The sequence below is a fragment of the Sphaerodactylus townsendi genome, linkage group LG17 (genome assembly GCF_021028975.2).
Source record: "Sphaerodactylus townsendi isolate TG3544 linkage group LG17, MPM_Stown_v2.3, whole genome shotgun sequence".
Classification (NCBI taxonomy): Eukaryota; Metazoa; Chordata; class Lepidosauria; order Squamata; family Sphaerodactylidae; genus Sphaerodactylus; species Sphaerodactylus townsendi.
In genome coordinates, this window is record NC_059441.1 from 19,457,829 (window position 1) to 19,479,379 (window position 21,551).

Consider the following 21,551-nt stretch of genomic DNA (forward strand, 5'->3'; position numbering starts at 1 on the left):
ACAAACAGACAAACAAACAGATCACAACCATCACTCCCAAGTTTAAACCATTGAACAGAAACCAATTATAATTTGGCCAAATGAACAACACTAATTTACTGTTTGTTCCTTTGTTGCATCAAGTAACGAATGGAAATCTTTCCAGAGTTGGAACACTCTACTCAACAAACTTTTAGGCAGAATTTCCAGCCTGGCCTTACACTGAGAGGCGTCCCCCTTTCTTTGACTAGTTCCTTTTCCCACTTTAGGATCCTACTTATCTGTCCAGCATTTCTCCCAAGCGACTATCCTGAGAAATGCTCCCTGGGGTGGAGGAATCTACCTCCCCCCTTTCTTTTCTTGGCCTTTCCTGGCTTTTCCTTAATTCCATTGTGAAGCCTGTAAAATAAATACATACATAGCAGTACACTGTCTCAGAGCAGAGAGACTCCATTTGACTCTTGCGCTCTTAGCTGTTGAGAGATACTATCGAAAGATGTGAAATCCCTAACAGACTTCTTTTTTCAGTCTTCTGATAGAAAAATTGGAAGCTGGATGGGCACTGGAACCCACTCCCCCAATGAAATAAGTTCTCTTTCTAAATGTGTGAAATATTGTTACTACAGGAAAATAGTCCCCCAAAGACTTCCATATCGCTGCATGGAAGCTGGCTCTCATTAAGCGGATCTGAGCCGCCACGGCGTTACCATTTTTGGGGTGCTGTGTGGTTTCCGGGCTGTATGGCTGTGTTCTAGCAGCATTCGGGCCATACAGCCCAGAAACCATACAGCACCCAAGTGATTCCGGCCGTGAAAGCCTTCGACAGTACCAGAGGTGGGATCCAGCAGGTTCTCACAGGTTCCCGAGAGTAGGTTACTAATTATTGGTGTGTGCCAAGAGAGGGTTACTAATGGGTGATTTTGCCATGTGATTTTTGCCTTAGTTACGCCCCTCCTCTCAGCACTAGTGCGCAGAACTTGAAGCAGTCTAGCAGGAGGTGCACCGGCGTGCGTGGCAGCCTGCGCCTGTATGCATTCATTTCTCGCTCAAGGACCGGCGCAGCGGCTGTGTCCTTGCCACAGCCCCGCCCTAGGAATGCCTGGCCACGCCCCCATCATGCCCTGCCCAGCCCCATTGGTGCTATGCCACAGTTTGAATCCCACCACCATGGGAACCTGTTACTAAAATTTTTGGATCCCACCATTGGGCAATACGTTACCATTTTTTATTAGTAATCGCAGCTAAGTTGTTGCTTGTGTGGGCTTCCCTTGAGAGAGAAGTGGAATGTAAATGTTTTAAATAGAAAATAAGCATATAAATAAAAAGGTTTTTATTTTAAAACACTTCCCCTTGACTTGTCTCTGCTACCTTTAAAAACGCAAGTATCAAAATAAGTACATTCAGGGTTAGGGTCTTCTAGGAGAAACTGAACCTTTTGCTCTAAAGTTGCTGGAGAAAATGCGAGTCATTTATTAAAACATGATGCAATCCATTTTAGCTTCTGTTGGGACACATAAGGGCATTGCAAAAGGATATGTACCAAGGATTCCACTGACTGAAGTGGGCAGGGACATTGCCTGTGTGAAAAAGGGATACTTAGCAAACAACCCTGCAAAACGATTGAAAAGAAGGGGGGATGGGGATTCATCACCAAGGACGTAGGTTTGTAGGTTTTTTAAACATTTTAGTGCTTTTTTGGTTTTTGGCCTGCAGGGGGCGCATTGTTTGGGCTAGCATGTGGTCTTTTTGCAGAAAACATCGGAATGGGTTGGTGGATCTTTGCAAACCAAGTACAGGATCAGATCGGCCATGTTACTTCCTTGGGGTGACTTGCAGGGTTTCCCTGACATCTTGTAACAGGAAACTTGCTGGTCTTTATTACTTCATCTCTTCATATTCAATCTCCTTCTGTAATCCTGTACCAGAGTATCTCCTTCGAGATTAACGGCAGAGTCTCGGAAGACTAGCTGCTGCTACTGTTTAAAAACTCTGCTCTTGCCCTGCAAGGACTTTTAGGGGCAGCGTGTCTGCAGTTCACTCACCACAGGGTAGTTAAGATGTTCAGGTGGAATTGGGCTATGAGGGGAGAGCAGCCTTCAAAACACAGTTTGGGAAGGACGGTCTGTGTGTTAGGAGACATTCGGCCCATCATACTCCTCACAGGCGCGGAGCAGTGATTAAAAGCGGCCAACTGTAATCTGGAGAATTGGGTTTGATTTGCGTGCCCCGTCGGCAGCCCCCACAACAGGCCTTCTGAACTATTCTGGGATGGAAACCAGATGTGCCCTCACTCCCTGCCTTCTGGATAGTGGCTGCCGGCTGCTGCACACGGTCCTGATGCAGTCAGTCTGTCCATCTTCCTTTTCTTCCAGATGTCTTTTATTTACCACTTCCCCCTGAGGGCTTTTCTCTCTCATTTTGTGTAGTCCCCTAACTCGGCTCTGTGTGGCTTTTAACTTAAGTAGCTAAACTAAGCAGCGGTAAGGAGGCTGGAGCAGTTAACATTCCAGAGAGAGAGAGCAGCGAACCTGTGCTGCGAAACAATCTGCTTCTGTGTATTAACGTACCTGTCAAAAGTACAAATGAAGTGGAATTTTTACTTTGAGATAAATTGTTCTGGAGCTCAGGAAGTCTCTTTTTTTGCAAGAGCCATCTTTTGCTACGTTCATCCCCTGCCTTGTCAGTTTCTCCTGGGGCTGCTTTTCTGTTGGATATTCAAAGAGATTCTTAAGTAGTGGAGTAAAAAACAGTACGCAGGGATGGTGAGTTGCTTTTGTTTCCAATATGCTTTACTTCGCTAAAAGATGGGAAGGGTTACGTGGGGGGAAACCAAGAAATGCTGGACTAGCAAATGCAGAGTTAATGCTACACCTTGTCTAATTCTATCTGACCATGAGGGCATCTTCTCCTGTTCTGATCTGTAACAAAGTCAGGTAATGTATTGTCAAAGGCTTTCATGGCCGGATTCAACTGGGTGCTGTGGTTTTTCCGGGCTGTGTGGCCAGCCCGGAAAAAAACACAACAAAGAGTCAGGTAACTCTGGGCCTTTCCCCACTTCTCCTGCTGCTGCCGTCGCTGCGCGCTGCTCTGAGCGGCATCCCTGGCGCGCGTCTGGGTGTCCCGATGACCCCACGCTCTGCGGTCATCCAAAGGTGCCGCTGCCAGTTTTCCCCCCCCCCACTTGGCTACCAAGCCCCGCTACCGTTAGTAGCATCGGGTCCCCTTTCGCACTTCCTTTAACATTGACGGTAATACGCGAGTCAGCTTCCCCAACGCTGCCGCTCTTGGGCCCGCTCAGTGCGCGGCATCCCTGGCGCTGGCGAAAACGGTGCCTTTGGATGACCCCGCGCAGAGCGCAGGGTCGTGGGGCCGCCCGGACGTGCGCCAGGGATGCACGCGCTCAGAGCAGCGCGCAGCGACGGTGGCAGCAGGCGAAGTGGGGAAAGGCACAGGGATGCCGCGCGCTGAGCGGGCGCAAGAGCGGCAGCGTCGGGGCGGCTGCGCTGTTGCCGCCCCTGACGTGGGGAGTGCAGTGGGACCCTGCGCTACTTGCGGAGAGTAGCGCGGGGCTTAAGGTAAGTGGGGAAAGCGCCTCTGTAACCTTACACGTGTGTGGTTCTCAGCACATATAGGCAGTACAAGTCTCTATAAGCGGCTGCGCTTCCGCCATCGGGTTCGCCTCAATGGAACGTCATCGATTTGGCCGCTAGATGGCAGCATTGCCTCGCCCTGCTTTGAAGCGTCGCAGCGGATACTATTGGAACCGGAAGTGTCCCCCTGAATCATCGCCCCCGTTTTGTAGTCTCCCCTCCACCACACGGAATCCCAGAAATGCAACGCCTAATATGGTCCCCGGGGCCACACAGACCGGATTTGTTTCCCAGAATCACCCCCACCGCTCCGTGCTGCAAACTGCCCAAGCCAAAGACCGGCAGCGCGACACAGAATCGTCCCCTCCCGCCCCCCCAGCCCCCGTTCTGCAGTTCCATCCGAAATTTAACATCAATAACATAACAGTCCAAACATTCCGCAAAGCAATAAAACGCAAGTATTAGAATGGCATTTGGGTTCATTAAACGTGGTTCTACATGATCCCCTCCCGACCCCCACAACCCCCACCCCCGCAGGAAAGGAATGAGGGAGGGGGGGGCTCTGAAAGAAGACAACAAAGCACCCCCGGGGCATGGGCAGGAGCTCCTGCGGCAGCAAAGGAGGCCCCTTTCCCGCCCCCCCGAACCACGCCCCCTGAGCCCGCCCTCGTTGGAACGTCTATTGCCATCGTTATGCCCGTTATCACGATCGTAATAACGATCGTGACAACGGCAATGGCCGGCAACACGATCGTTATAACGATCATGGTAACAGCCATTGCCGTTATAACGATCATTATAACTGCGATGGCTGTTACCATGATCGTTATAACGATCGTGTTGCCGGCCATTGCCGTTGTCACGATCGTTGTCACAATCGTGATAACAATGGCAATGTCCATTAATGGCTGGCTCCTGCGCACAGCCGCTATCCGCGCCGACCCCAGAGGAGCCCTGGCAGAGGCAGCAAGCCCGAGAGGCAGCAGTCCGCTTGCCCCCCCCCCATTCAAACTTGGGGGGCTGTAATGTGAACTGCTGGCATGAAACTAGAAATGACAAAATTGTGTCGCTGTGAAATTCTGATCCTTGCCCAGAACTGTATGGTTTAACAAGAGTTTTGAGTAAATCCTAGAGTGTCAACCCATGCGAGGACATCACTTTCGGTTTGACACCAGAAAGGATGGCATGCGCCAACATGACTCTAAATAACTTGTCCCCATTCCCTAGATTTTTTTTCACCAAGGTATCAGTTATGGTTGACTATCCTAAACTGGATGCTGGACTAGATGGACCTTTCTGACCTTCTGGACTAGATGGACCAATCTGACCTTTCAGGGGTCTTCATATATTTTTATATATTATAGCTGGTTGAAAATAGCCATCACCTTGTAACTTGTGGGAGGGGGGCATTCCTCTGATTGCCTCATGGTATCATTTATCTCTGCCTTGACATACCACAATGTGTTCTGACATTTGTACCCATTACACCAAATGGGGAGACATTTGTTAAAACCCAGCTTGCTTCTTCTTGTCAGATGTGATCTATCCGTCTTGGCGGTGCTGGATTCTGATTACCTCTTTGCTTCATTTCCTGTTTAATTTATGTGAAAATCTTGCCATGGCCTGAAAATACCAAGCGCAGGCAGGTGTGCAAGATTTAGGGCAAGTGTTAGACACAGAATGTAGGAAATGGTCATGACTCAGGAAATTTCAAGGTCATTCAACACGAAAAGTGCCCAAGCTGAAAAATAGTTTTATTTCCTGTGGCTATTAATATTGTCCTGCTCCGAACGCCCCCTTCTCGTGTGTCTCAGTATTTTACCTTGGAGCACAAGAGATCGATGTTATGTATTTTGTTGTGCTTATTACTGGGGTTAAATCAATGGCTTGCTCCATATCTGGACACGGACTTCAAACACTGACAGAGTGTGAACCAAATCAGTTCAGAGAGCTGTGACTCAGTGCTCATACTGAGCAGACGGAGGTCAGCCGATGGAGGTCAGTTTCCAACTTATTGTTGCAGCGATTTTCCGAAAAGAGTACAATATCAATAGAAAAACATCTAGTATATACCAGTGTCTTTATTTACAGAATCTAATGCTCTTCCAGAATCCACCACTCTATCCACTATGTTCTTTCTATCTGTCAACATGAGCCATGAAAGCTCAAAATGTTGTTAATCTTCAAGGTTCCACTAGATTTTTTTTAATAAGAGTTACTCAGGTCTAATTCCTTTAATTCCAATGGACAAAGACTGAAGTAACTCTGCACATGTTTGGGCCGGCATTCCCTTCTTAAGCACTTAGTAAATATACAAAATGTGAAAATAGATCCTGTTCTCTGACCTCAAATTCTGTCATGCAGCTGAAGGGAGGCCAGAGATCTGTCACCCTGAGCTTCATTCATTCTGTTCCGTTCTGATTGGCTAATGGCTCTCCTCCCGAAGGGCCAATCCTCAGCAATCACTGTCCCCATGGCAACCTGCAAACCCAACAGAAATCAGCCTGGACCAACTGTGCCGGAGGGCTGTCTTTTCACTTCCTCTGGCTTCTTCCTCGCTTCCTAGCCAAGTGGGGCATTTTCTGACCCGACATGTTCAACTTCAACCTGAGGACCAGCAGGAGCGGACGGGAGTACAGCCCAGGGGTGCTGATTGCCAACTGGAACGAGGATGTCTATCTGGAAGAGGTACGGAACTGCTGCGCCGATCTTAATGCTATTTATTTTCAACTCTGGAGTTCCTCAGTCAGGTGGGGGTGGCCTTTAATGCCAGCCCCCATGCATCAGTTTCTCAAAAGGTGCTCCCCTTCATTCTCCCCACCCCAGCTTTGCATCCAAGTAGCGTTGCCAGCCTGGCGTCACAGCTGATCTACCAGATTGGTGGAGAAAGTGACTTTCTTATCATTATACCCCACTGTACTCCCCCCTCCTCAAACCCCACCCTATCCAGGAGTTTCACACCCCCAAATCTGCAGGAGTTTTCCAAATCTGGAGCTATTGCCAAGTCAGCTCCTGGAAATCTGCCTCGGCTCCCTCTAAGTTAATTTTGGGGCTGTCTCCAAATATCTATCTTCCCCTTCTTTTCTTTCACCTTTTGCCCCAACACAAATTACTCCACTCACGTTCCATCTGTTCCCTCACATTCAAACAACACACTTCTATAACAACGGCAATAACAACCTTTATTAGGCATATGAAATAGGCTGTAGTACGTTACCAGACATTTGTAATGTACAAAGAAAGAGTAAGATCGAAACATAGACAGAGAAACTGTGTCTAGCATTAGGCGTTACTTACAGAGTTCCGTCACTTGTAGGAGAAATTTTGCAACTTTTTCCAAGATATCCTTATTATTTAATAGCTGTCAGAGTCACTTGCACAACAAAACTGTCAGAGTCGCTTACAGATTTGTATCTTAGAGATACTCCTATAATTTGCAAAACCCTCTGTTTCCAGTATACTGCACAACCCTCCTGTTACGGGTCTCTTCTTCTGCAACCTGATTCTGTTCTTCCTCCCTTTCTCAGACAGCATCCAGATGACACTGAATCTTGCTCTCTTGTTGAACTGTACCAATAGTCTGCAACTGGATTCCCCCACATGGACAAAATCCAGTTTCAAATAAATGCTAATGTAGGCACAGACCCTGTCTATAAGAACTTCTTCAATCCCTATAAGAAAGATTATTCCCCCTAATACTCCTTTTCCTTGTAATAGGGTGTTGCTGACAGCCATAAGCCACTGAATTAAAGGCATGTAGGCCTTTTTGCACTTTGCTCTTCTTTCTTTCAACTAACCAAAGATTCATAGCCTTGATGAAATACCAACTCACCCCTTGGAATTTGGGAGATGTATAATTATGTTTTCTTTTAGGCCTTGTAGTCCTTGCAGGCACCAAAAGTCTGTCCTTTTTCTGATACAAACCAGAGCACAGCCAAATGTTTAGACTCTTTGTTTAGATAAGTAGGGCAACTGAGAACAATACTGATAAGGTGATGCTAGGTTCTAGTTCACAGGACGTCAGAAGTGTGAAATACTGACACCCTCCAATGAAGGCATCAGAATGTCTAAAATGTTTTGGGTAAGGGAAAGGTCTCCTCCCTCTTGATTGATTGATTGATGATGGTTGTACTTTGGGTGTAATTCTTTCTAATGGTACTTTTGATGTAACCTGCCTTTATCCTGTAAAAACGGGAGACCGCAGCCATTTTCGTGTGGCTCCTCTGATGCTAACTTGCTGCCCTTTGTTGGTCTGAATAAAATTATTTCTTTGATTTTATTCCTTGTCAGCTTGAGCTTTTTGGCTTTAATTTCTAAAAACGTTAACCCGCTGTAACACTAAGGCTCAAGAGCCAACAATGAGTAGATGCGGCAACATCAGGGGGTTAGTTTCTTGGACTGAAATAGTAAAGCAACAGGCAGTCGGAATAAACAGCAACTGAAGTTAGAATTTCCCCCCTCCATCATGGGCAGGGACCTCTCCTTCAGCTCAACTTACTTTGTTTAGTCAGGCGCCAATCAATTAATTAGAGGGTGCAATTCAGGAACCAGGGAGCAATTGTTTCACAGCTGACAATGGAAGCAATGACCCTGGCTAAAAACCTTTAAGAAGAGGCTAGATAACCATCTGCTGGGAATGATCCAGCTTTTAGATTTTGTTCTCTGATCCCCTGGGTTACGTTCCCTACATGATCTCTTCCCATTCATAAACATTCGCTTCATTTGGGGTGAGGGGAATCACATACACACTTAGGCTGATTCCGCACGGGCCAAAAACAGCAGTGTGAAAACGGTGTGAAAACAGTATAAACCCTTTTACACTGTTTTAAACCCTTTTACACCATTTTCACATCATTTTCACACTGCTGTTTTTGGGCCATGCGGAATCAGCCTTAGTTTTCCAACTGTACTCAGGGGGATTTACATGTACTTAATTTTTAAATAAGCAGCTCATGCCCCGCTTTTGAACAGATCCATCGAATGGCTTCCAAAAGAAGTAATAAAACGTCAAGCCTACTATAAACATAAGGAATTAAACAAAGAAGAGAAAGAAACCAACAAGAAGGCACATCAACAAAATAATATAGAAGCTGTTATTAGGACAAAACCCAGCAGCGCAGCATTGACAATAAGAAGTCAAAGTCTAACTCCATGATGGGTTCTGCAAAATGAAAGTATCTTTGCCAGATTTGTTTAGATTTGTAAAAAATCACCAGTCACCACTCGCTGAACGTGAGAAGGCATGGCAAAGCTCCCACCTTGTCCGCCATTGCTGGCTGGGAGTGGGCAGGGAGAAGGGGCTCAGCACCAGAGTCCAGCCCAACATGTAGGTGATGTAGGTGGAAGGGGTGGTGCCGCAGCCAGAAATGTGGCTGCGTGGCAAAGCTGCTTTTGAGCACATTATGCCAGATTTCCAATATGTGTTCACTAGTTCTCTAGCTATTTCTGGGCCCGAAAAGGTTGGGGCTGACTTTTAAAGTCCTGAATGGGTTGGGAACAGGGTACCCCAAAGTTCACCTCATGGAACTTTGGTAAGCCTGCATCATCTGATGAGGCTGCCATGCAGGGGCGTAAGGAGGCAAACTGGAGCCCTGGGCAAAACCTGAGTTGGATGCCCGCCCCCCCCCCCCATGGGCGGCCACCCCACCACGACCCAAAAATTGTTTTGCACCAAGTCATTGGTGCCTGCAGGGGGGCATTTTTAGACATATCTGCACCAAAATGACATCTCGGCCAATCAAGCGGCAGGAGGAAGGGCGGCGGCCCAATCGGCGCGCTCTCTCGGGACTCCTCACCCTGGAGGCGACGGGAAAGGAGGGAGGGGCTCCCGTCATTGGCTTCAAACGCCACCCCCCCCCCCCGCCCCAACTTGGCCTGGCTCCCCCGGGGACCCCCCTCCCCCCCTCCTGATCGGGTGCCGCAGCTGAGGAGAATCTACCCCACAGTGCTGGGAGAGCCCCCCGTCCCGTCCCTCCCCTGGACCACGCCTCGCTGACCGCCGCCTTCGCACGAGACCGCACGTGGATGTTATGGCGGGATTCCGCTATCTTCCCAGGCCTCTTTGAGCTGGGCAGCCCATTTGGACAACGGAGCCGAGAGCCCCTAGGGGCGCCACCTTCGCACGAGGCGCCACGTCGAGGTTGCGGCATGTCCGAGCCTCTTCGGGCAGGGGAGCCGCTGGGGGCGCTGCTGCTGCCCTCCAGTGGCCAAAGGTGTGAATTACAAGCGCAAACCCACCCACCCACCACGGGGCATTTCTCAGGTTATAGTTGCTATAATGTGACGTGTTGGGGCCTCTTTGGGAAGGGGAGCCGCTGCGGAGGGCTCCCCGAGAGCGTGCTAAGGCTACCCCGAGATCGTTCTAAGGCTGCCAGAGAGCGTGGTAACGCTGCCGGCAAGATGTGCTAATCCTGCCTCTCAGAGATCGCGTTAATGCTGCGGAGAGCGTTGTAACGCTCTCAAAAAATGTGTCCGAGATCGTGCTAAAGTTGCGAGATGAGCTAAGGATGCCGGAGAGCGTTGTAACGGTCTCCAAAATGTACTAATCCTGCCCCGAGAGCGTGGTAACGCTGTCCGAGAGTGCTAACTCTTAGCACGCTCTCGGGGAGCCCTCCGCAGCGGCTCCCCTTCCCAAAGAGGCCCCAACACGCCTAATTATAGCAACTATAACCTGAGAAATGCCAGGTGAGGTGTGTGTGTGTGTGCGCGCGCGCGCGCTTGTAATTCACACCTTTGGCCACTGGAGGGCAGCAGCAGCACCCCCAGCGGCTCCCCTGCCCAAAGAGGCTCGGACACGCCACAACCTCGACGTGGGGCCTCGTGCGAAGGGGAGCCTAGGGGCTCTCGGGCCATGCTTGGCCCCATAGTCTTTTGAACAGCAACACAGTCTTTGGAAGTGTCAAGAGATGGGTGAAAATATTCCTATTTCAGCATCATTTTGGTTTTAAATTGTGCTCGCTTTGCTAAAGTAAGTCTTTGATGTGCCAAGAGATTAGTTAAAAGATTTCTATCTCAGCATCATTTGGATTTTGAGTTGTGCCCATTTTGACGATATACTGCAAAGTTTTGTCGTGGTTTTTGTTATTGTACAAACGTAAAAAGAGTTATACACTTGCAAGCACCATGAAGTCAACAGGTTTAAAACGAGCTTTGAGTAAAATTGTGCTGTAGCTCAACCAGTTTTTTTGTGTCACTTCATTGGTGTGTTAGATAACGTTTTAACTAATGCTAGTATGAAATATTTTAAGCTGATCTCATAACCAAAAGCAGGATCTTATCAGTGATATGGTTTGCATTGAGATGTTAATTTCAATTCTTCAATTTGTATTGAGATGTTAATTTCAATTCTTTTTTAAAAAAAAAAACCCAGGATCTTCTGAAAGATTTTATATATAGAAGAGAAAGGGGAGAACTTTTAATCCAGAGATCGAACAAGCTGAAAGAAAACCTTTACAAAAAGGTATCCAATTATTACAACCATTTTCAGTGAATGTAAGTGCGATTTCAAATATCCATCACACTCATCATATCTCCAAATAAAACTAAAGTTAAAGAAATAGCGAAGCCTGTGGAGGACAGATGTGAAAGACACACAATCAAAACAACTCCTTTGCAATGCACAAAGATTCCTCAGCAGGAAAAACAATGAACAAAATGTTTGCAAAATGGAGAATGTTTGAAATCCACTATTCTCTGGTCCAACCTACACAATACTTTTTGGACACGAGTCAGGTTGGGGCTGCAGGGAATTATTTCCCAGGCTCAGGGCACTTTCGCACATGCAGAATAATGCACTTTCAGACCACTTTTGATGCACTTTGCAGCTGGATTTTACTGTGCAGAATAGCAAAAGCCACTCTCACACAGTTGTGAAAGTCCATTGAAAATGGACCATTCTGCATGTGTGAAAGTGCTCATAGAGTGGCCAGCTCCAGATTAGGGAACACCTGGAGATTTTGCGGGTGGAGCCAGAGGAAGGGTTTAGGGAGGGGAGGGACTTCAGTGGGTATAATTCCATAGACGCCACCTTCCGAAGTGGCCATTTTCTCCAGGTGAATTGATCTCTGTTGCCTGGAGATGAGTTGTCATAGTGGGAGTTCTCCAGCCATCAACTGGAGAATGGCAACCCTACCTAGGCATGTCAGGTCCCGATTCACACCAGGAATTGCAGTGTAGGAGGGAGACAAGACTTCACCACACTGTGCTGCTTTTCTGACCCCCCAAAAACTCCAGATTTATGGCTCTTGCAGCCCCTCCAGTGGGACACATATAATCCACCTGGGCCTGATCCTGCTTGAGAAATGGCTTTAAGGGGAGGCTAAAGTCCCTTTCCCCGTGCCATGGCTTCTATCCAAATTGTGTTGCTTAGGAAAAGCATGGCACTGGACAGAGCCTGGGACCTTGTGGCTGCTCCAAGACCTCTGAATGAATCCACTCAATGTCCAGCCCTGGATTTCATTAATCAGAAGCTTTTATCAAATCGGACACCATGTGCCTGGCATTGCAGAAGCCAGTTCTAAACCAGCATTCAAACCCCCGCAGTAGAACCCTTCTGAATCCAGCCCCCAACCTGCCCCTTCCCACGTAATGCACGAAAGTCATCCCCGAGGCCAGACAGGAAATGGCAGCCATCTGGTGAGCCAACCAGAGATGCGTCTGTTATCTATGTTCCAAGCAGACAGGAGGGAAAGGAAAATAGCACAGGGCACAGAGGCTCCTTACAGGCAACTGGGGCCTAACATGGAGCCCCCAGAGCCAACCTGACAGTCCAGCGAGCGGGCTGCCCCCTTGACTGGCTCTGTCTCCTATGCTGCACCTGTGCTTCCTCTTGGCAGCAATCAATCAAACAAGCTGTGGCGGGCAGTTTTATCACCATGCAAAGGAGTGTTTGACTCCTTTGCGGGCTGGTGGCTGCCCTCCCCTCCGCTGGCAGCGGTGAGTTTGCTGCTATGGCTAACTGCCTGGCAGGTAGGAATGTGAGTCGGGTCAGGAAAACCTCAACCTTGTTCATGTCCAACTGTACCATGTAGTTTAGATGTAGGGGTAACGGCTGTGTCTGACAAGAGTCACTTTACAAGTTTACTTATTTATTTATTATTTTATTAAATGTATTACATTTATATCCCGCCCTATCCCCGTAGGTGTCTTTTAGATTGTAAACCAGCTTTTGTGCCTTTCTAAGGCAGGAAAGTGGCACGTACATGGATCATATTAAATGAGCTCATGCAAATTCCAGCACCTAGTTGGAGTAAACATTGTGGCCTAACAATTTAAATCGGGGTGTTTTTTTTTTAAAAAAATGGAAGAACAGGAAGGAAAACTGAATCCATGGCTTAATCTAACCCCGCCCGCCGCCCCCGCCCCCTTTCCAGGAGCAGCTTTCCATTTCGAAAGATGGATTTCTTCACTTTGGAGACACGGTTTTGCTGGTGAGCCCCGATGAAAAGTCAGCGATGGAGAGTTCCCCCTGCGAAAGAGGAAACCTATCCCTGGCAGTAACTCCAGATGAAATGTCCATACACGCTCTGGATGCTTTGCCATCTCCCTGCGGAGTGAGCGCCATCAGGCTCACTGACCCAATCGGTCGGAACGCATTTCAGATTTTAAGGTGGGAGGTTTTCCTGGAAGCTTTTAAATGTTTCCTTGCAGGGCGTCTTTCCTTCCTTCTCCGCTCATTCTAAGCCAGGGGTCTGCAACCTGCGGCTCTCCAGATGTTCAATTGGCCGTGCTGGCAGGGGCTGATGGGATTTGTAGTCCATGAACATCTGGAGAGCTGCAGGTTGCAGACCCAATCTAAGCAAATCGGCATTGCACCATTTTTAAAATCCCAATGGTCTTTTGAAGAGCTCAAAGCTGCACACATGCGCGCGCGCACAAACACACACACACAACTTTATTTTATCCTTGCAACAATTGCATGAAGTAAGTTTGACAGAAGATGGATTTGGACCTATTAACAGGGACCACCGACTACAACTTGGCCACAGGCACACAACCAGGAACACCAAAACAACTGCAACATTTAATAAAGTGTAGAAATTAATGAATTTTTTAAAAGAACTCCATCCAGGCAAGTTTAAGCCATTTTAAGCCCTGGTGAAATCAGCGAGAGTTGATTGCCCATACTTCCACTTGGACTTAAGGCAGGTGTGGATTCTGGCCACTGGCGCTAAGTTGTAGCCTTCCTGACTGTCTTTACAGGTCACCCGTGGCTTCCCTTAGATGTGAAAGAACTAACATTTATTGTTACAGAATCAGGGCTGCACAGACCGTGTTTCAAGCCTGCATCTAAAAATGTGAGCACAGGCGGCTGATGCGGGTTTGTAGAAGCAGGTATATGGATCGGAACTGAGTGCAACTCTCTGTCTGGGAGGCAGGAACTAAAACTTCACCAAGCGCCCTGAGAAATCTGCTTTGTATTATATTTTATTGTATTAGTTCTCAGCATTGGTTTTCATCTGTAGTATTTGTGTGTGTGTGTGTGTGTGTGTGTGTGTGTGTGTGTGTGTGTGTGTGTGTGTGTGTGTGTGTGTGTGTGTGTGTGTGTGTGTGTGTGTGTGTGTGTGTGTGTGTGTGTGTGTGTGAGAGAGAGAGAGAGAGAGAGAGAGAGAGAGAGAGAGAGTTTGTGTGTGCCATGTCCATCAAGTCTGACTTATGGCCAACCCCGTACGGCTTTCAAACCAAGAGCCGTTCAGAGGCAGTTTGCTGTTGTCTACTTCTGTGTGGGCTGAGAGAGTTCTGAGAGAACTGCAACTAGCCCAAAGTCACCCAGCAGGCTTCATGTGGAAGAGTAGGGAAACAAACCTGGTTCACCAGATTTGAGTCTACTACTAACCACTATTTCATGCTGGCTGGCTGTAGTACTGGGGGAAGGGCAATTTTAGGGATGAAATCTTAGTTACATAACTAAGTTTACAAGCCAACAAATAGAAATGTCTTGAACCAAACAAAGAGGGAAAGGGGTTCTCCGTTCTCTCCGCTAACAGTCATCATGCTATCCCATTTGCTGTTTTGCCTCTCTTTGGCATTTTACTCATTGTAACATGCTTGGGGCAGGGACTTTAAATAAAAACAGAAGAAGAGGAAGAGTGTGGATTTATATCCCACCTTTCTCTTCTATGAGGAGTCTCAAAGCAGCTTACAAACTCCTTCCCTTCCTCAGCAGCAGTGGCGTAGTGGTTAAGAGCAGGTGCACTCTAATCTGGAGGAACTGGGTTTGAGTCCTCACTCTGCCACTTGAGCTGTGGAGGCTTATCTAGTGAACCAGACTAGCTTATGCACTCCCACACACCAGCTTGGTGACCTTGGGCTAGTCACAGCTCTACAGGACTCTCTCAGTCTCACCCACCTCACAGAGTGTTTGTTGTGAGGGGGGAAGGGAAAGGAGATTGTAAGCCCCTTTGAGTCTCCTTGCAGGAGAGAAAGAGGGGGTATAAATCCAAACTCTTCTTCTTCTCCCCACAACAGACACCTTGTGACATAGGTGGGGCTGACGTTGAGGAGTAGGGAAGCAAATCTCCAGATTAGAGTATGCCACTGTTAACCACTGCACCACCCTGGCTCAGAGAAGTTGTTGCTTAGGTTACTCTGCAAAATACTATTCCTGTCAATGTTGCTCAAATGGATTGGAAACCACACATCTGTTAACAATGCTGTCTTATTCTGTGGTTAAAGCACCGAGGGGGCGTCCATGGGAGACCCTCTGCGATTTGGGCAAAATTTTGGCCTGGGAGCAACGGGAGGATTTCATGATCGAATGGTAAGTAAGGATATGCTTCACATCTATGTTAAATTGTGATTAAAATAGGCTTTAGGTTTTTAGCCTGCATTTTTTAAAGGATCTTTTCCTACCTGCTATTGTCATCACAACTCTGTGAGATTAGCCTTGGCTAAAAGCAAGTAACCGGCCCAAGATCACCTGGCAAGTTTTTGTAGCAGAGTGGGATTTGTATCTGGTATTCCAGAATCCAACTACAACATTTTAACCACTATACCACACCGGTTCCTTCCAGTCAGATCCGACACCCTTACCCACTTTATACTCTGCTTTTCTGAGAGATGATATTTCCAGAAAATAGTCCCATGGTCCTAAACAGCAGTGGCATAGTAGTTAAGAGCAGGTGCACTCTAATCTGGAGGAACCGGGTTTGATTCCCTGCTCTGCCACTTGACCTGTGGAGGCTTATCTGGGGAACTAGATCAGCCTGTGCACTCCAACACATGCCAGCTGGGTGACCTTGGGCTAGTCACAGCTTTTCAGAGCTCTCAGCCCCACCCACCTCACAGGGTGTTTGTTGTGGGGGTGGGGGAAGGGAAAGGAGATTGTCAGCCCCTTTGAGTCTTATAGGAGAGAAAGGGGGGTATAAATCCAAACTCTTGTTCTTCTAAACCTATCCAGTGACATTAAACATTATAACTCTAAGACAGTGTAGTATAGTGTAGTAGGTATAATACGGGACTAGGATCTGAGACCAAGGTTCGAATCCTGATTGTGCCATAGAAGCTCGAGGGATGACCTTGGGCTAGTTGCACCTTCTCCACCTAACCAATGCTACACGGTGGTTTTTGTGTGCCCCTCACTTTCAGCTGTTTCTAGCCAGCGACCACAAAACATTCGAGAACAAGGCGAAGAAATCCCTCCTTCAAGCTGTGTCCTTGACGGATGAACTTTCCTACCTGGCTTCTTGGCAAGTGACTTACCTGGATCCGCAGCTGCGCCTTGAATACGAAGGGTTCCCGGTGCCCGTAAGAAGCTTTGCCAAACTTCTTCATGTGTATTGATCACAATATCTGGCCTTCTCTCCCTCTCCCGTGTTTCTTATACCTGTTCTACGCAAGGTCATCTGTGATCAGAAGGCTCGGTGGCTGCCTTCCCCTTTTACTCTTTCGCCCAACAAACATTCCTTTTAATTTGAAGGTCACAGTTATCTCCACCTTCCAACTCTTCTTTGATTTTTGCAACTGCAGCTTTTCTTTCCCTTTCGGAAACACCCAACTTTCCTCTTCTTGCTATGCCTTTCTTGGTTACTTTGATGGTATTCCCAGGAGAATCTAGCTCACTCGCCTCATCCCCACCCCTCAAGTTTTCATATTGTTTGTTTCCTTTTCTTCCAGGCAAACAACACTAAGATTCTCATCACTCACTGCCACACTAACCAAGCATTAGCTGTCCCAAGGACCTTCTGGATGAGGTAAACAACCTCAGCAGCAAAACATGTCTCCACAATGAGTTTATACCAACATTACATTAGTAGCTTTTTTTAAAAGCAAAGGTTGATATCAGGGGCGTCCAACTCTGGCCCTCCAGATGTTCGTGGACTACAATTCCCATCAGCCAATTGGCCATGCTTCCAGGGCCTGATGGCAATCGTAGCTCATGCACATCTGGAGGGCCAGAGTTGGATACCCCGATTTATATCATGGAGTGACTTTTAAATCAAGCTATCCTGGGAATTTTCGTGTTTTTTTGGAAGCATGTTGAAAGTTTTATATCGGGTTGAGAGGTTTATATGATAGGGTGGGGTTTAAATCGAAGGATTTGGAGAATTGTAGGGTTTTTTTTGTGAGCTTGTTGCAAATTCTGACAATCCTTGCCCATACTCTGCCATTCACAGAACTACATTTCCCAGCATTCTCCAAATAAAAGGAATTATTTAATTCATGTCACCCATAACATGCATTTTGGCCCTTCGTGGGTGCAGTTTATTAGGCCACGGTGGGAAAAGTGCCCTGGCTAAAAGTCTCCCTTCTACACAGCTGTTAAACAATCGTGAGGTCAGACCTTGTCCAAGAATGAATGAAAAACTCACATCTTGGGGGTTGTTCCTTTGTGCATTTTTATGGTCTGATAACTACAGAGATTTTCAGACATTGAATCCAGAAACTGTGCATATCAGGGATGTGAATAGCCTGTGATGTCCCTGATACCGTGTTGTCCGAACAGAGGCAGCTCTGGAACATGTGAACTGTAACCCCAGGGGAATTGCGGGTGGAAACTAGTGGTCAGTTCATGCACACTGGAGGTGCACATACATGTGAAATATAAACTTAGCCCCTGTACCAACAACATGGTGACAGTATATCAGAAGGATCTATACCAGTGGTTCTCAACCTGTGGGTTGGGACCCCTTTGCGAGTCGAATGACCCTTTCACAGGGGTCGCCTAAGACTCTCTGCATCAGTGTTCTCCATCTGTAAACTGGATAAATGTTAGGGTTGGGGGTCACCACATGAGGAACTGTATTAAAGGGTTGTGGCATTAGGAAGGTTGAGAACCACTGATCTATACTCATGTTGGGAGGCTCCCGGTATGTGTAGATATAATGTCCAAAAAAGACTCAGCGATTGAGCCTCAGACAGAAACTGTTGTCCTCAAATGCAACAGAATCAGTTCACACACAAACCAGCCAGCCAGTAACCAACATACTTGCTGGAAGAAAAGTCCAGTAATCATTACACTTGCGTGAATTGGCCCACAAGATCTAGAAATTGCAAAGCAATTGCAGATTTTTCCACTATTTCCTCTTGTAGGACGTACTTTGGAAAGGAATATGAAGTTGTTTGTAACACCTACCTGGATTCGCACAAAGCCGAAGAAGATAAGAATTATTGGATCATGGTTACTGGGAACCCCAGCGACGGATCAACTACAATGTTTGATAGACCTCCGCCTCCTTCTGAGGTTACTCGAGAGAAAAGCAGTGAAGTCCAAACAGCGACTTAACTGCCCAGAGTTTAATTTAAAAAAACACTTTCGATAGCACTTTGTTTAAAAATGAAAACATGAATGGTAGTCAGGATTCTAAGGGAATGCCGTGCTGTTTTTATTCTAAACACTCCCGAGAAGGTATTTCTAAATATGCACAGAAGAATATTTCTATACAGAAATATACAGAATATTTCTATACAGAAATTTCTATACAGAAAGAAAAAGTATATACAATGTTTCCATCCTGTTTTTTTTTTTTAACAAACGAGTGGAGCAGCAATACACTGTAAAACAAATTCATATATTTTCTAAAGAAAAAAACTATTCGAGCAATCTTGGCGTTGAACACTGTTCTGGCCACTAGGCGGCACCACCTTTTTAAAGGAAATTCCAACTGATATTACAAGAGAGGCCCAATTCAGTGTAATCTAAGGTGGAATATTGCCTCCTATTGGCAAAACACATCTTCCTTAATCCGCCTCTGCTGGTTAGCGTGGATGCACGGGGCATCTTTTTCAGAGCAGGATTGATTTAGCTATCTACACTTTGCTTTTCTCTCCAATGGTAGGTATTTATAAACATGCACAGAAGAATATTTCTGTAAGAAAGAAAAAAATACCATTTTTCCATCCTGTTTTTTTTTAAAAAAAAAAAGATGAGTGGAGCTGCAATACGCTGTCCACAGAAGAATCTACAGAGCAGGGGGGATTTATTTCGCTATCTATGGCTCCTTCCGCACATGCAGAATAATGCACTTTCAAACGGCTTTCAGTGCTCTTTGAAGCTGTGCGGAATAGCAAAATCCACTTGCAAACAGTTGTGAAAATGGTTTGAAAATGCATTATTCTGCGTGTGCGGAAGGGGCCTATGTTTTTCTTTCCAATGGGGGACTGCAAAGCAGAATATCACACAACAACAGCCCTTAGGAAAGAGAAAGCGAATGGTGGATGGTCACCCGGTGAGTTTCCATGACCAAGTCAGCGGCTCCGCAGGGAGAAAAGTTTGAGAGGATGGCAGAATTTGCAGAGGAGAATCACCAGACAGACACTAGAAGAGCCATTCCCATTAGGGAGACAGGAAGGTAGAAAGATTCTTTCCGATTCCCTTCAGTACCAGGAATCTTCAAGAAAGGAGACAAACTAGTCACACTGTTGTAAAACTCACAAGTTGCACATTCTTACAATATTTGAGTCTGGTCTGCTACAGGATAGACAACCATGTTCCCTTTACCAGGAAGTGTATTCCATCCATGGTCCTCTTGCTCACTTCCCCTTTTATTGTTGGCATTTTATTATTGCAGTTGTCCCTTCCAGATCGCGACTTTCCCCATCGTGGTTGCGGTGTATTGGTGTACTCTCATTGGGAATTTTGACAACATAACCATTTAATAAAATAAAACGAACAGCTGCAAAACTTTTTCCCCTTAAAATTAAATTTGTAGTAAAAGAACTGTGGTTCAAAGCATGTTTACAACAATCTCTAATGTGACATCTTGCAGTGATCCTTGCATCCCAAGTGCTATGTGGTTTTCCAGACTGTGGGGGCACCCCACCCCGCAACATGTGAAAGAGACAACTGTATTTGTTTGTAAGTCAGCGTGGTGTAGTAGTTAAGAGCAGGTGCACTCTAATCTGGAGAACCGGCTTTGATTCCCTGCTCCGCCACTTAAGCTGTGGAGGCTTATCTGGTGAATCAGATTAGCCTGTGCACTCCAACACATGCCAGCTGGGTGACCTTGGGCTAGTCACAGTTCTTTGGAGCTCTCTCAGCCCCACCCACCTCACAGGGGGTTGGGGAGGGGGTGGGGAAGGAGATTGTAAGCCCTTTGAGTCTCCTTACAGGAGAAAAAGGGGTGATATGAATCCAAACTCCTCCTCCTCCTCCTCTTCTCCTTCTTTGTTTATGTTATTTACAGTCTAGCTTTCTCACAGGAACTCTCAAGACAGAGTATGCACAGCAAGGTAGTACAGTCACAAAAATGGTACATTGAATGGTACAGTGCTTGTGGATTTTGGAAGTCTGGAACCCTCAGAAAGAACTGAAGTGCAGTATTCACATGATGCATCAAGTGGTACAGGAATTATAGCACAAGAATTTGACTTCCAGTAAGCTAACCACAGCAGTATATGTCACAGTCCTTAATCATTTATCCAAGCAAATTTGTAAAACTATTATGCACAGTGAAACCCTGTAACCAGTGGTGGGATCCAAAAATTTTAGTAACAGGTTCCCTCGCCAGCCCCCCCTCAGCAAAGGGGGCAGAGGCGTACCTAGGCAAACCTGAGCCCTGGGCAAAACCTGAGTTGGATGGCCACCCCACCACAACCCCCCCAAAAAATTTTTTGCACCAGGTCATTTCTAAATCATCATCACATTATAGAAAATGCCCCAACTCACAAATCTGAACACAGCAATGGTGAAACACACAGATTCTTTGATAGAGACTGGTGAGATAAAAGGTACGAAAGGCTGAGAATCAATGAATTGCAGTACCTGAAAGGGATTAACCCAGTTCAGGGAGTGATTTATTATTAGTGCGCCATATTGCTATATGGAGACCTTCACGTTTCAAAGGCGGATGCCTGCCTCTCGGGGGAAGCGTGGAAGAATGGAAGCCGGACCCAATTAGTAACCCCCTCTTGGCACACACAAATAATTAGTAACCCACTCTTGGGAACTGGGAGAACTCTTCCTGGATCCCCACCTCTTTCACCCTGCTGACCCACCACAGAAAAAGCATCTCTTGAATAGTTCAGGAATAGGCGCGTAACGTAGCTTGTGGCGAGCCAAGGAAGTGGAGTGCTTCCTGACCTCCACAGAAGCCAGCCCACGCGCATGAAAGCAAATGGGTATGAACAGATTTAACTGGATTTGTACCCATCTCCTCGCTGGCACCTGCAGAAGCCCTTGCTGACTTGAGTGAAGTTGCCGTGGTGAGCATAGGAAGAGACACAACCCCATAAATAAGAGGATATTAGATCATGGAGGGCTTTGTATAAGATATCCAATAGTTTAAACTATTGTTTAAACTCCGTAACAAATGGGCAGCCGATGGAGCATCTGCAGAATTACAGTAATATGCTTGCTTCACCCAGCTCCCATTAATGGCTGAGCCACAGCATTCTGGACCAATTGGCGTTGATTTGAAGGGAAGACCAATGTACAGTGCATTACAGTAGTCTAGTCTCAGTGCATGGAGCCCATGTGATGTAGTGGTTAAGAGCAGGTGGATTCTAATCCAGAGGACTGGGTTTGATTCCCCACTCCTCCACCTG

General features: G+C 46.7%; 1 protein-coding gene across 3 annotated transcripts; it reads left to right on the forward strand.

Annotated features, from left to right (window-relative positions):
• Positions 1-5,767: 5,767 nt before the first annotated feature.
• On the forward strand, positions 5,768-19,689 carry CFAP161 (cilia and flagella associated protein 161). 3 transcript variants are annotated; one of them, XM_048481696.1, is made up of 7 exons: positions 5,768-6,257; positions 10,939-11,028; positions 12,941-13,176; positions 15,243-15,327; positions 16,155-16,313; positions 16,683-16,759; positions 18,099-19,689. In XM_048481696.1, exons 1-7 carry the CDS (start codon positions 6,162-6,164, stop codon positions 18,289-18,291), a joined length of 936 nt encoding a protein of 311 aa, XP_048337653.1. In that variant the 5' UTR covers positions 5,768-6,161; the 3' UTR covers positions 18,292-19,689. The 3 variants fall into 3 exon arrangements, with proteins under 3 accessions (XP_048337653.1, XP_048337656.1, XP_048337655.1); XM_048481699.1 differs by lacking the exon at positions 16,155-16,313; XM_048481698.1 differs by lacking the exon at positions 10,939-11,028.
• Positions 19,690-21,551: the final 1,862 nt, after the last annotated feature.